The sequence below is a fragment of the Pagrus major genome, chromosome 23 (assembly GCF_040436345.1).
Source record: "Pagrus major chromosome 23, Pma_NU_1.0".
Lineage (NCBI taxonomy): Eukaryota > Metazoa > Chordata > Actinopteri > Spariformes > Sparidae > Pagrus > Pagrus major.
Window position 1 is genome coordinate 2389445 of NC_133237.1, and position 11194 is coordinate 2400638.

Here is an 11194-nt window from a genome sequence, read left to right on the forward strand (position 1 = left end):
GCTGAAGTAGGCTGACAGTACTTGAGTAAAAACTTAGCTACATTCCATCATTGCCAGTTGTATATTAAGTAGCTCCACTAGAACAACTGCAACAGTAAATTGCTGCCACATTAGCTTTAATAATCCAATAATATGACATAAGATGTGTGTGCATGTTAAATCCTGACACATTTACATGGTTGAAGGTTTGAATTCTTCTTTTCCACCACTTCTCTCCTGCGCTGCGTACAACACAACAGAAGAGGGCGCCAATACAGCACATTAGATAGATTCAGGCCATTATTACCAACAGAAGAAGAATCCACAGGAAACGCTTCCCACCGGTGACATTTCGTTGCTGCACACATTTGGAAAGTGCTGCGCCAGGAGTACTCATTACTACTCAATACTCATCTCATTGTATTACAGGTGAAACAACTGACTAAATATACATATCATTTCGAGTACAGTTAGTACATGAGCAGAGCAGCGCATGGTGCTCCCAGAGAAACAGAGCTGTGATACACCTTCTGTCAGACTGGTTGTAGTTGTGTGCTGCGGCGCTGCATCATGTCAGCGGACTGCAGTTAGCTTCGCTAGCTACATCACAGTACAGCACAGACACAGCTGACTAGTTAGCGGTAAATGTTAACGACTAATCAGGCAGAGAGATAGAGTTCAAATCGGAAACACTCGTAAGCGACAAACATTGAATTGTCTAGTTTATTCTTGCTTGCAAATGAAAAGTTGGCTGAGCTTGCAATGTAGCTAGTTAAGCTACAGTATTTTAGGTGTGTAATTAGTTCCAGTTTGGACTTTTGCTTTAAGTCCTCGACAGCTTTAGAATCTAAGTTTAGTCTGTACACGAATAAGTGGCTTAAATTTCTCAGTTAAAAATACTATTATTACTTCAGTATTTAACTGGTAGCCACTTCCCAGTAACTTTCTGTAATGTCACATGGGGGCAGTTCATGTGTTCACTGCTGGGTTCACACCTACTTAGTAGACACTAAGATGATATGTTGTCCAGACACACAGAACAGGATGACAACATAGTCTGCAACTAATCAAACTATTACAAGCTGTAACTTGAAAGTGTTCAGAACCCGGTGAAAAACAGGCCCAAAGATAAAAGATCATTGAATGTAACATTACAGCAGCTTATGATAAGGTTGGAAAGAGAGCCAAACTCCACAAGAAATTCCTTACCTTTTAGTGTCGGGGAACATCCTCAGTCTCAGAAGGGTCTTTGGTTGTTAAAGGTTGTTAATCTCTCACACTTTATTTGATGGAAACCCTTTCTTTATTCAGCTGTGATGGCCAAGCTCCAGGGCTTTGAGTTCTGGAGGAGGACCCTGAAAGAAGCACGCTTTGTGGTGGCTCCCATGGTGGACCAGAGCGAGCTGGCCTGGCGCCTGCTGAGCCGCCGGCATGGTGCTCAGCTGTGCTACACCCCCATGCTGCATGCTCAGGTGTTTGTTCGTGATGCCAACTACAGGAGGGAGAACCTTTACAATGAGGTGTGTGAAGAGGACAGACCTCTCATCACACAGGTGAGGATCCACACAGGCAGACTCATCCACAGACTGTTAATGAGGCCAGACTGTAGTAATGCTGGAAGTTCACCAGCATGTCTGTTATCTTGTGCAGTCACAAGGCAAGTTATGTGAATTCACACCGTACATTAGAATTATTCCACACGTAGTGTGTGTATCACAGTGTTGCATTCCCTGTGTGTCAGTTTTGTGCCAATGATCCAGAGGTGTTCATTCAGGCGGCTCTGCTGGCCCAGGACTACTGTGATGCTATCGACCTCAACCTGGGCTGTCCGCAGATGATTGCTAAGAGAGGTACGCACACTTCTTTGAGAAATGAACCCTGACTTTGGTAGCTCACAGTGTTTGTATTAAAAAAGAAACTGACCTTGCAGACGGCCAAGTGAAAAGAAACTAACCTGCCTTGATGCTTGTTTCTAAGGGCACTATGGAGTTTTCCTACAAGACGAATGGGAGCTGTTAGAGAAAATGAGTAAGTTTAATTTATTGTACAACCTACAGATAAAAAAAATTACATTTCTTGCATCAGTGTATTGCCACTTGATCCCAGTTGTTTGCCTAATGTTTCATTCTGATGTTTAAGCAACATAATCACAGTAGAACCGTCTCAAACACAATCAAAATTTCCCCTCTTGTTTTACAGTCAGGTTAGCCAATGAAAAGCTCTCTGTGCCCATCACGTGTAAGATCCGTGTGTTCAAGGAGATGGAAAAGACAATCCGCTATGCCCAGATGCTGGAGAAAGCTGGATGTCAGGTATGATCACATTGATTTAATTTCAGAATCCACTGCTTCTCGGCTGAGCTGAAACAGAGATTGATCCATTCATTGAAATAATGTAAAATGTTAAGCTATTTTTAAGTTCAGAGTATGTATTTATATTTATCCCTAAACTCTGCCTTTAATGCAGTTTTGGGAAACACTTCAAAAGATCTTGAATTTGGTTTTGTCCCATCTCTCCTCAGCTGTTAACGGTACACGGCAGAACCAAAGACCAGAAAGGAGCCATGACAGGCATCGCCAGCTGGGAGCACATCAAGGCAGTACGGTGAGCTACAGGCACTGTGTTTTAATCCTTCACACACACTGCATGTTATATTCAACATAAACAATTGTCCAGCTTTTCCAATGGTCTCAATTAATAATTACAGCTCCTTTATCCTTTATTTTTGATAATAAAACAAAATCAAAAGACTCATAATGCTCAACATTCACCTCATCCTGGAACACAACATATTTTCATCAACTGTTTGTCTTGTGTTTTGCTACAGGAAGGCAGTAAATATTCCAGTGTTTGCAAATGGCAACATTCAGCACCTGAGTGATGTGGAGCGCTGCATTCAGGAGACGGGAGTGCAGGGAGTTATGAGTGCAGGTTAAGAAGACAGTGTCTCATTTTGTTTTTGTTAATTACATTCATTTCTCCTTGGTTTTAAAAGATTATATATGAAGTGCATTCCTGCTCAGGATATGCATTGTCTTGAAACTGAATTCTGTGTGCTTTTTGTATTGTTTTCAGAGGGGAACCTCCACAACCCTGCACTGTTTGAGGGATGCAGCCCCCCAGTGTGGGAGATGGCTGAGGAATATCTAGAGGTGGTGAAGCAACATCCCCCTTGCACCCTGTCATATGTACGAGCCCACCTCTTCAAGCTCTGGCACCACACGTATGTCCCCCTCTGTGTGTGTGTGTGTGTGTGTGTGTGTGTGTGTGTGTGTGTGTGTGTAAACATAAACAATGAATAGAAGACAAAATGTCTTGTTTCTCAATAAAAGCCATCCAACTAATTCAGCAGTTGAGTGCTTTGAACGTAAAATAGCAGCAGTTGGAAGTGTTGGGTTAGCATGAGAAATACGTTAATCCAGCTGTGACACAGGTTCAGGAGAGTGAACAGTGAGGCTGATGTAACTGAGATGAAATTTCTGGATTACATGCTGCAGCGTTTCCTGTAAATCCCTTGTGTGTTTGTGTGTGAAGACAGTTTCAATCCAGCAAGGAAATGGGGACTCTGCCACTAGTGTTAAAATCTACTGTATGTAAAATTAATGACAGTCTCACAATGGTATTGCAGTATTTTTTTATCGCAGTATCACAAAATACGGTGTATCGTTAGATCCCTACTCTTAATTTACAATGCTCACTGTGTAACGCAGGGACCAGTATTCACTCCATACAAAGACAGTATGTGCTGCTGTGAATGCATAAATTTCTAGTCCTTGAATATCATCTCAACTCCACTTTTTAAAAAGGAATATTCATATTCACACAATCTACATCAATATGGAGTTATCCTGTGATACATGCTATAGTTGTGTCTATTCAGAAAACATTTCTGATCAATATAAATGTGGAGATAGTTTAATGTGGAATGTCTTGTCACTCAGATTATACATCATGTAATGTAGCTGTGTAGTAGCTGCACCTCTTGACCCTTGCAGCTGTGTGTGTGTGTCTGTCTGTAGGCTACAGATTCACCAGGACCTGAGGGAGGACTTGGCCAAGGTGAAGAACCTTGCGGGTTTGGCCGATGTCAGCAAACAGCTGAGGCTGCGCTGTCAGGTAACAACAAACAGCAGAAGCAAAGATGCACCAGTGTCAATAACATGTTGTCTTATTTCATAAATTGAGTGTAAATGGTAAAATCAGTGTAAACAGTGTGTTCACACAGCTGCTAAATGTTGGCAGGTAAGACACACTTTAGACACAGAAGCAGACAGGCTGCCACAAACTGACACTTTTTACAAGGAAACAAACAACTTCATGTTTTGATTTAATGCTGAATTTACAAGAAGGCACCAATGATTTAGAATTTGTCGGAGCCGTTTCAAGTTTGTTACGTTTCTCCTCAATCAACAACTCTTAAAATCAGATGATTTGTAAAGGGAGTCTGGTGATATTGTGGTTACTAGTTCAATGGTTGGATCAGTTGAAACAGACAGTGTGTTCACAAACAGCTGCTGCCAACATTGGCAGGTTCAGAGAGCCCAAACATGTCATTTACATTACAGTGAAGCACACAGAGATCAGACAGAGTGTGATCCATTCTGCCTGTTGTTGTGGCTTCTTCATCATGTTTCACAGAGGACGTCAGTTGAGTAGGCGGTCCTTCAGTGTGGTCCAGGACACGTGTGTACACACTGCTAAAAGAATGTGGTCACATGTGGCCCAGACCAACTCTGAACGTGGTCTGAGTGATCGGATCTCAAATGTGTCCTCAAATCTTCTTGATGACCTTTCACACCTGTACTTGAGTTGTCCACTTGTGATCATGTCTCTCAGGACGCATGCTGATACCAAGTCTGAACAGCATATTTGTTATCCTTGCTAACTTGACTAACAGTAGTCATACTGTGGGAAGCTAATCCGTTCCAGCTGAGTTGAGTTTGGTAGCACTAGTGCCAGCCTGGATTCATGTGACCCTTGTTGGGAACTTCATGGTGCCTGCAGAGTCTTCTGAAGAGAGCTCTCTGGTATCTTTAAAAACCAGGAAGAGGTAGAGTTATTGTAATATTGTTCTTTCCACTCACTGGAGCATATTCTTTTACTGTATATCTTACATTAACATGCATTATTCCCTTATACAAATAAATTATCTGGATGCAGACTGCATGTCAATACCAGGTGGAAATTAGGTATTGGACCATCTGTTCAACACATGACAAACACATTAGATCCTCTAGATGGCGGTGTCCACTAAAATCCTTTAGCTCCAGTGAGTCAGAGTGACACCAAGCCATTTAATGAGTGTAACTGGGACCAGGCATGGGTGTGTTGATGGTGGACAAAATATACTTACTTAAACATGCAGACTGGAGTACTTGCAGGATGAAGGAGACCTGCTGTAGACAGTCCTCTGTACCAGTAGCTGTACTGTATGTGTGTGTACAGGAGGAGATAGCCAAAGGAAAGGATGTGGAAGAGAAGGAGAGCGGCCTGCCGTTCCCCCACTGGATCTGCCAGCCATATGTCAGACCAGCGTGAGTCACAACCTCTGTTGTTTTTCTCTCTAATCTTTCCACTGAGATATTTTCAGATCACTCTCATACATCGATACAGTAAATGTCAACTCCACAGCAAGGTCATCTACGATCTTGGATAGTGAGGTCTAATGGAGAGATGCGTCACAGCATGCAGGAAAAATAAACTGCCACACGGTATTTCTTAGCCGAGTACCCAATAACTGAACTGTGATTGACACCAGTGAAGATGGAAACAATTCCCTCACGTAGTAATGTTACTGACTATGCCTTGCAGGCCAAAGGAGCCAGTTGCTAACGGTAACAGCCAGGGTTCAGAGGTGAAGAAGACAGTGTGTCAGAAGAGGGCACTGGAGGACTCAGACGGAACAGCCGACACACTCTCCAAAAACAAGCAGAAGAAGAGATCCCGAAACCCCAACAAGAACTTCTGTCCCGAGCAGAAACGTGAGTCCAGCCGGTCACTTTCAGCTCAAACTGCAGACTTCTTCCTTTGAAACATTCAAGTAGAGAACTACTGAGATCTCACGGTGCCCCTCATCTTTCTCCCACAGCCAAGTACATCAAGTGTGAACAGTGTGGGAACCCAAAGGTAATTGATTTAAGATTTATTAACGGTGACTGAAGAACCCAAATAGTGTTGATGCACACATACAGTCATGATGAAAAGTTTACATACACTCAAAAAGAACATATCATGTCAGTCTTCAGTTCCAGTGATTTCTACAACTCACATTTTTCTGTGATGGAATAAGTGGAACACAAACTCTTGGCCATCCTGATGAGTTTTCTCTCAGCAGCAGGTGATAGTTTGTGTTTTCTGATCGTGGCAGTGACACAACTGTGCCATGCATGTTATACTTACCAACAGTTGTTTGCACAGTTGATCTTGGGACCTGTAACTGCTTTAAAATGGCTCCAAGTGACTTTCCTGACGTGTTCAAATCAATAATGCGTTCTGTCAGATCAATGCTGAACTCCTTAGACTTACTGACTTAGACAACCCATTGTAGTGTTTGTGGCTGAGTCCAATGGGTGTATCAAACAAGCCCTATTAAAATGGGCCAGAAAAGTCACCAGCTGTTATCAATCACTGTTGATATCATCTGCTGTTGTCATCAGTCAGAAGAAGTTAAGAAGTCATGCTACAAAGAACATTTGATTCACACAACTTTCTATAATCACCAAAATTGATTCAAGTTACTGTATGTATATTTTTGATCCAGCAGATTTGGTCACATTTTCAGAAGACCTATAATAAATTCATTACTGAACTAAACTTCATGAATGTTTTTTGTGACAAAGTAGTTTGTGTTCCACTCATTCCAGCACAGAAAAGGGAGAGGTGTAGAAGTCATTGGAACTGAAGACTGCCATGATATAGATACTCTTTACAAATGGATGGAAACTTTTGACCGTGACTGTTGGCGTCAGTCAGTTCTCATCACTGATCCCCACTAACTCAAGCAGATGTCGATGTAAAACCAATGAAAATAGGAAGCTGTAATGAGACTTTTGTCAAATAAAGTCATAGAAATCAAATAGTTCCATTGCAGATGATCTTCACAGGAAATTCTGTTTGTTGCTTTCTGCTTCGTTCAACTTTATTTTTCTCTGCAGGGAAATAAATGTGTCTTCAACCTGTGTCGAGGCTGCTGTAAGAAGAAGGCCTACAAGGAGGTGGCAGACTGTCCAAGTCAGTACACACACACATTTTTTTTACAGAATTATGTGTACATCCAGGCTATAAATCACTCATAGAGATCAAGAGATTTCACTTTTAGTGCTGGTTTTACCTCATTTTCAGGGTGTCTCAGTCCAGTTGTTTAATCATCACCACTGTTTGATTGACACCCGGAGACAAACTGAATGAAACAGGCAAACTTAGGGTTGACATAGCAGAGTCCATTTGAACTGAAACAAACAGGCTAGATGTGACAGCATGCTAAGTAAGCAGTTTGAGACTTTACCTGGAGTGTGCTTTGTTATATTTTGCAGACTTAATCAGTTAACTGAAAAAGGAACAAATCAATACTGAAAATAACCTGTATGTCCTTTGGTTGACAGGCCACGGGCTGAGGTTTAAGACCAAGGCAGAGAAACAGAAAGCCGAGCAAGACGAGAAGAAGGAGGACTCTGCGACAGAGACAGAGAAGAGCAGCAGCTCTCCTCAGCCTCTCCTAGATCCAAGAACAGAGCTGCAGGAACAATCCAAGACACAGCTGCCGCGATGAGCACGACTATGGCTGTTTCTACATGCACACACCATACTCTCATCATCTTTGAGTGTTTACACAACATTTCAGTCACAACATGTTCATCACAGCTGTTGTGTGGTTGATTTATTTTGGCTGGCCTGTTTATTCTGGCAGCTGAGAGATACAATTAGAGCCTTCAGGTTAAAGTTAGTGTGTGCATGTAGAGGTGGCCAATGATCAGTCAGGACATACAGCTGCTAAGTAACCTCCAGGAGGAGACTGATGGTGGAGCGTGGATGGACTCTGATCAGCAGACCAAATCCATAAAGTAACAGTTTTCAGGATGATGATTGGCTCGTCAGTTTTCTTTCTTTTTTCCCCCCCCTTCTTTTTTTTTTTCTCTGTCGGGACAAAAGTGGAAGTTTTTCTAACTCCATCATCTTATATTTTTAAGACAAAGATTTTATGAGGAGTTTGTACATTATTTTATGCAAAGTTGTTACTGAGCCACCAAAGTAAAAAGATCCAGTAACTTCCAGATTCATGGAGCAAATAGCTCGTCCTTACAGGCTTTATTTCTGTCATTTAAGGTCAAGAATGTGGTTGCATTTTAACTCTTAAGTTAACCTATTTATTTCGGGTAAAGGTTTGCCTTGTGTATGTGCCTTTTTAATGAGAAGTACCACTGCCTATCCAGATATGAACTTGAGCTCATGAGGGAGAAAAAAAGGGTAAAAGGTATCACATTGGTGCTCCATCTGCTCTTGTCTAAGACTTGCTCAGTGACAACACAGTCCAACAGAAATGTATTTGAAGGTGCTACCTGTATAATTGTGAATACAGTGTACAAAGAAACACTGTGACATTTTGGGAAAGATGGTTTTTCGTCACTTATTTGACTTGACGTTATTTCGTCAGGTAAATAAGAAGCCATTTATCAAATTCATCTCTGGAAGCGTTTAGTCCAGCTAAGCACAAAGATTAGAAGGTAGCCTAACTTCAACAAAAGACAAAAAACAGCAGACATCTTGTGACACAGATGACCGTTGGCTGTGCTGATGATTAGGACGCTTGAGACAACATGTATACAAGAACAAAAATGCTGTGGAGACTTTTCTTTTGGTTTTTGATAGAAGAGAGTCTTCCTACGAAGATCGCTGAAAAATGTCCATTTTCTCAACTGAATTCAAAGACGGGTAACTGATGTTAATCCTCTCATCTGACTTAAAGCCCCTGCAAACATTTTTTAAAAACATTTATTCACAAGTATTAAGTGTTCTTGACAAAATGAGCAACAATCATGTTTGTAAGAAAATTCTCTTTAGGTATAATTTATCCCAAACACTCTTACTGTGTGGGTGTGATCTGATCAGATGTGAATGAAGACGCCAACAACTGTCATCAGATACCTATGTAGATGTTGATAATCCTGATTGGTGCACAGATGTAGATGAAGTCAGCTTTTTATATTGTCTCTCCGCCTACATTACACCAGTGAAAAGAGCACTGACATACATGAATACAGAAATGTCTTGTGTAATAACCTTTAACTTGTCCAGCTGTGGCAGAAACTTCAGAGGATATGTTTTCAGGTGCTTTAAAGTAAATCAAACCCCAAAATGTTGGCTTTATCGATAAATTGTTGTTAACAAAGTTAAACATTTTTACTGAAGAATACATCTGGTAGCCCTTACCAACCTTCATACATTGTCTTGTTTTTATTGATGACAAATACAGAAGACACAAGCCTGGATTTTTCACTTCATTCAAGTTGGTTTAACATTTCTCCTTCAATGAGGCCTTCGGCTCAATCCTGCCAAAGTGCAGGATCAGCAGCTGGATCATGACAAAACCCCTTTAGGATGAGGTGAGGTGGGCCATCTCACCTGAAACAAAGGCCACATCATAAACAATTAATTTAGAATGATCCGATATCATGTATTTAAGGAGTGTTAAGAAAAAGTCAAATGTGTGTGACGTAGGTTACCACCTCAGCTGCTTTTTTCCCAGTGCGGCTATGAATTCATTTTCATTATGTCAGCTCCTTTTTGTAGAGGCACTACTAGAGCGATCTGATCATGCTTTTCAGAACAAAACATGTTCAAGAAGAACATGTTAGCATGCTGCAGTTTGTGAATATATGATTTTCATAGCAATTAGTAAAATGGCCATTAAAGTAAAATTTGATATGGAAAAATTTAACAGTAAAATAAATCTACATTTTTTGTTTTGGGTACGAAACAGAAACCCTTATAACCTAATTACCTAAAGAACATACACAGAACTCTCCATGACTTTATTTCAAATTAAGAGCATGTGTGTATCTTTGTGTATGTCCAAAGACTAAAGATAGCGAAGTGACTAGCATGCAACACAAGGAATATGATCTCAATTGAAAAACTAAAAAAAAGAAAGCTAAAACTAATGAATACATAGTTAAATAACACTGACAATTCAATTCAATTCAATTTTGTGAACTCATTGCAACTGTGTCCACTTTGAATGGTTTTTAATAACCTCCAGTTTAACATCAATTCATGATAACACATTTGGAACACAGCTCTTTGCTCGACTGACTGGCTGTGATGTTTTCACCATTTCACCAAGCATTAATAAATTACACAGATATTAAACTGCTCCACCAAAACATTTTTGTCAGTGTGGTGAACTTACCTCTGGAGAAAAGCAAGTATTGGCAGCAGTCTGGTTAAACATCAGTAGCATGCAAGGCTGCGAGTTTCGTATTCTCACGCATAGCAGAGCCTTTATGTTGAACATGTACTTTCATTGTTTGATTTATCTAAATGTGGAAGTCATGCTGTATAAGCGTATTCAAAGTGCAGCTTTTTAAAAAATGACACACTGACAGCCAGACTAAAAAAACAAACAACTAAACTGAAAAAATAAAATGAACACAGAGAAGTCGTTCCTGTCATGTCTCTGGATGGATGAATGGTGGACAGCCAGCAGCACTCACCGACTTCCCTGCCAGTGTGCCCACAACATCAGCGGCCAAAGCCTGCATTTCAAACTGAAGCCAAGGAGTGTGAAAGACATGGCTGTTTACCAGGCAGTCAGAATAGAAGGAGGTACTACTGAGTTGCATTGTGTTGAATGGAGGATCCAACATTTTTGGAACTTAATCCATGCTAAAGACCAAAAGTCAGGGCATCTTGGCCTCTGCTAATTTGGCCCCAAACTTTGTATAAGTACACAACTAAATAATTGGAGCACCCTTTGAATGCAACTTTTAATTTGCCTGTAGTAGACCCACAAACCACACAAAATGCCAATTTCTACATAATGATGGCTGCATTGGATTCTTAAGGTGATGGGAGAGGCAAGGACACTTGCGTGACAGGAAGGCCTAGTGTGTATATTCTGTGTTTATGAATGATGATGTCGGTTCTTGAAACATGTGGTCTCTCTAATAATAGAATGACATGCAGTTGTGCCTGTGCTGACCGAGATTTTTTTCAAAAG

General features: G+C 40.9%; 1 protein-coding gene across 1 annotated transcript; it reads left to right on the forward strand.

The window, feature by feature from the left end:
- The first annotated feature begins 329 nt into the window (after positions 1-329).
- dus1l (dihydrouridine synthase 1-like (S. cerevisiae)) lies at positions 330-9414 on the forward strand. Its single transcript, XM_073495336.1, has 14 exons — positions 330-408; positions 1291-1532; positions 1721-1829; positions 1957-2007; positions 2179-2291; positions 2501-2583; positions 2807-2910; positions 3055-3202; positions 3999-4095; positions 5425-5513; positions 5791-5960; positions 6068-6105; positions 7134-7209; positions 7581-9414. Exons 2-14 carry the CDS (start codon positions 1296-1298, stop codon positions 7745-7747), a joined length of 1482 nt encoding a protein of 493 aa, XP_073351437.1. The 5' UTR covers positions 330-408; positions 1291-1295; the 3' UTR covers positions 7748-9414.
- Positions 9415-11194: the final 1780 nt, after the last annotated feature.

Excerpts from the sequence above, each read along its gene's own strand:
- dus1l (XM_073495336.1), top strand. The coding sequence starts at position 1,296 with ATGGCCAAGCTCCAGGGCTTTGAGTTCTGGAGGAGGACCCTGAAAGAA. Across the intron at positions 2,008-2,178 it reads GGAGCTGTTAGAGAAAATGA|TCAGGTTAGCCAATGAAAAG; the intron begins GTAAGTTTAATT and ends CTTGTTTTACAG. Across the intron at positions 7,210-7,580 it reads GGAGGTGGCAGACTGTCCAA|GCCACGGGCTGAGGTTTAAG; the intron begins GTCAGTACACAC and ends TTTGGTTGACAG.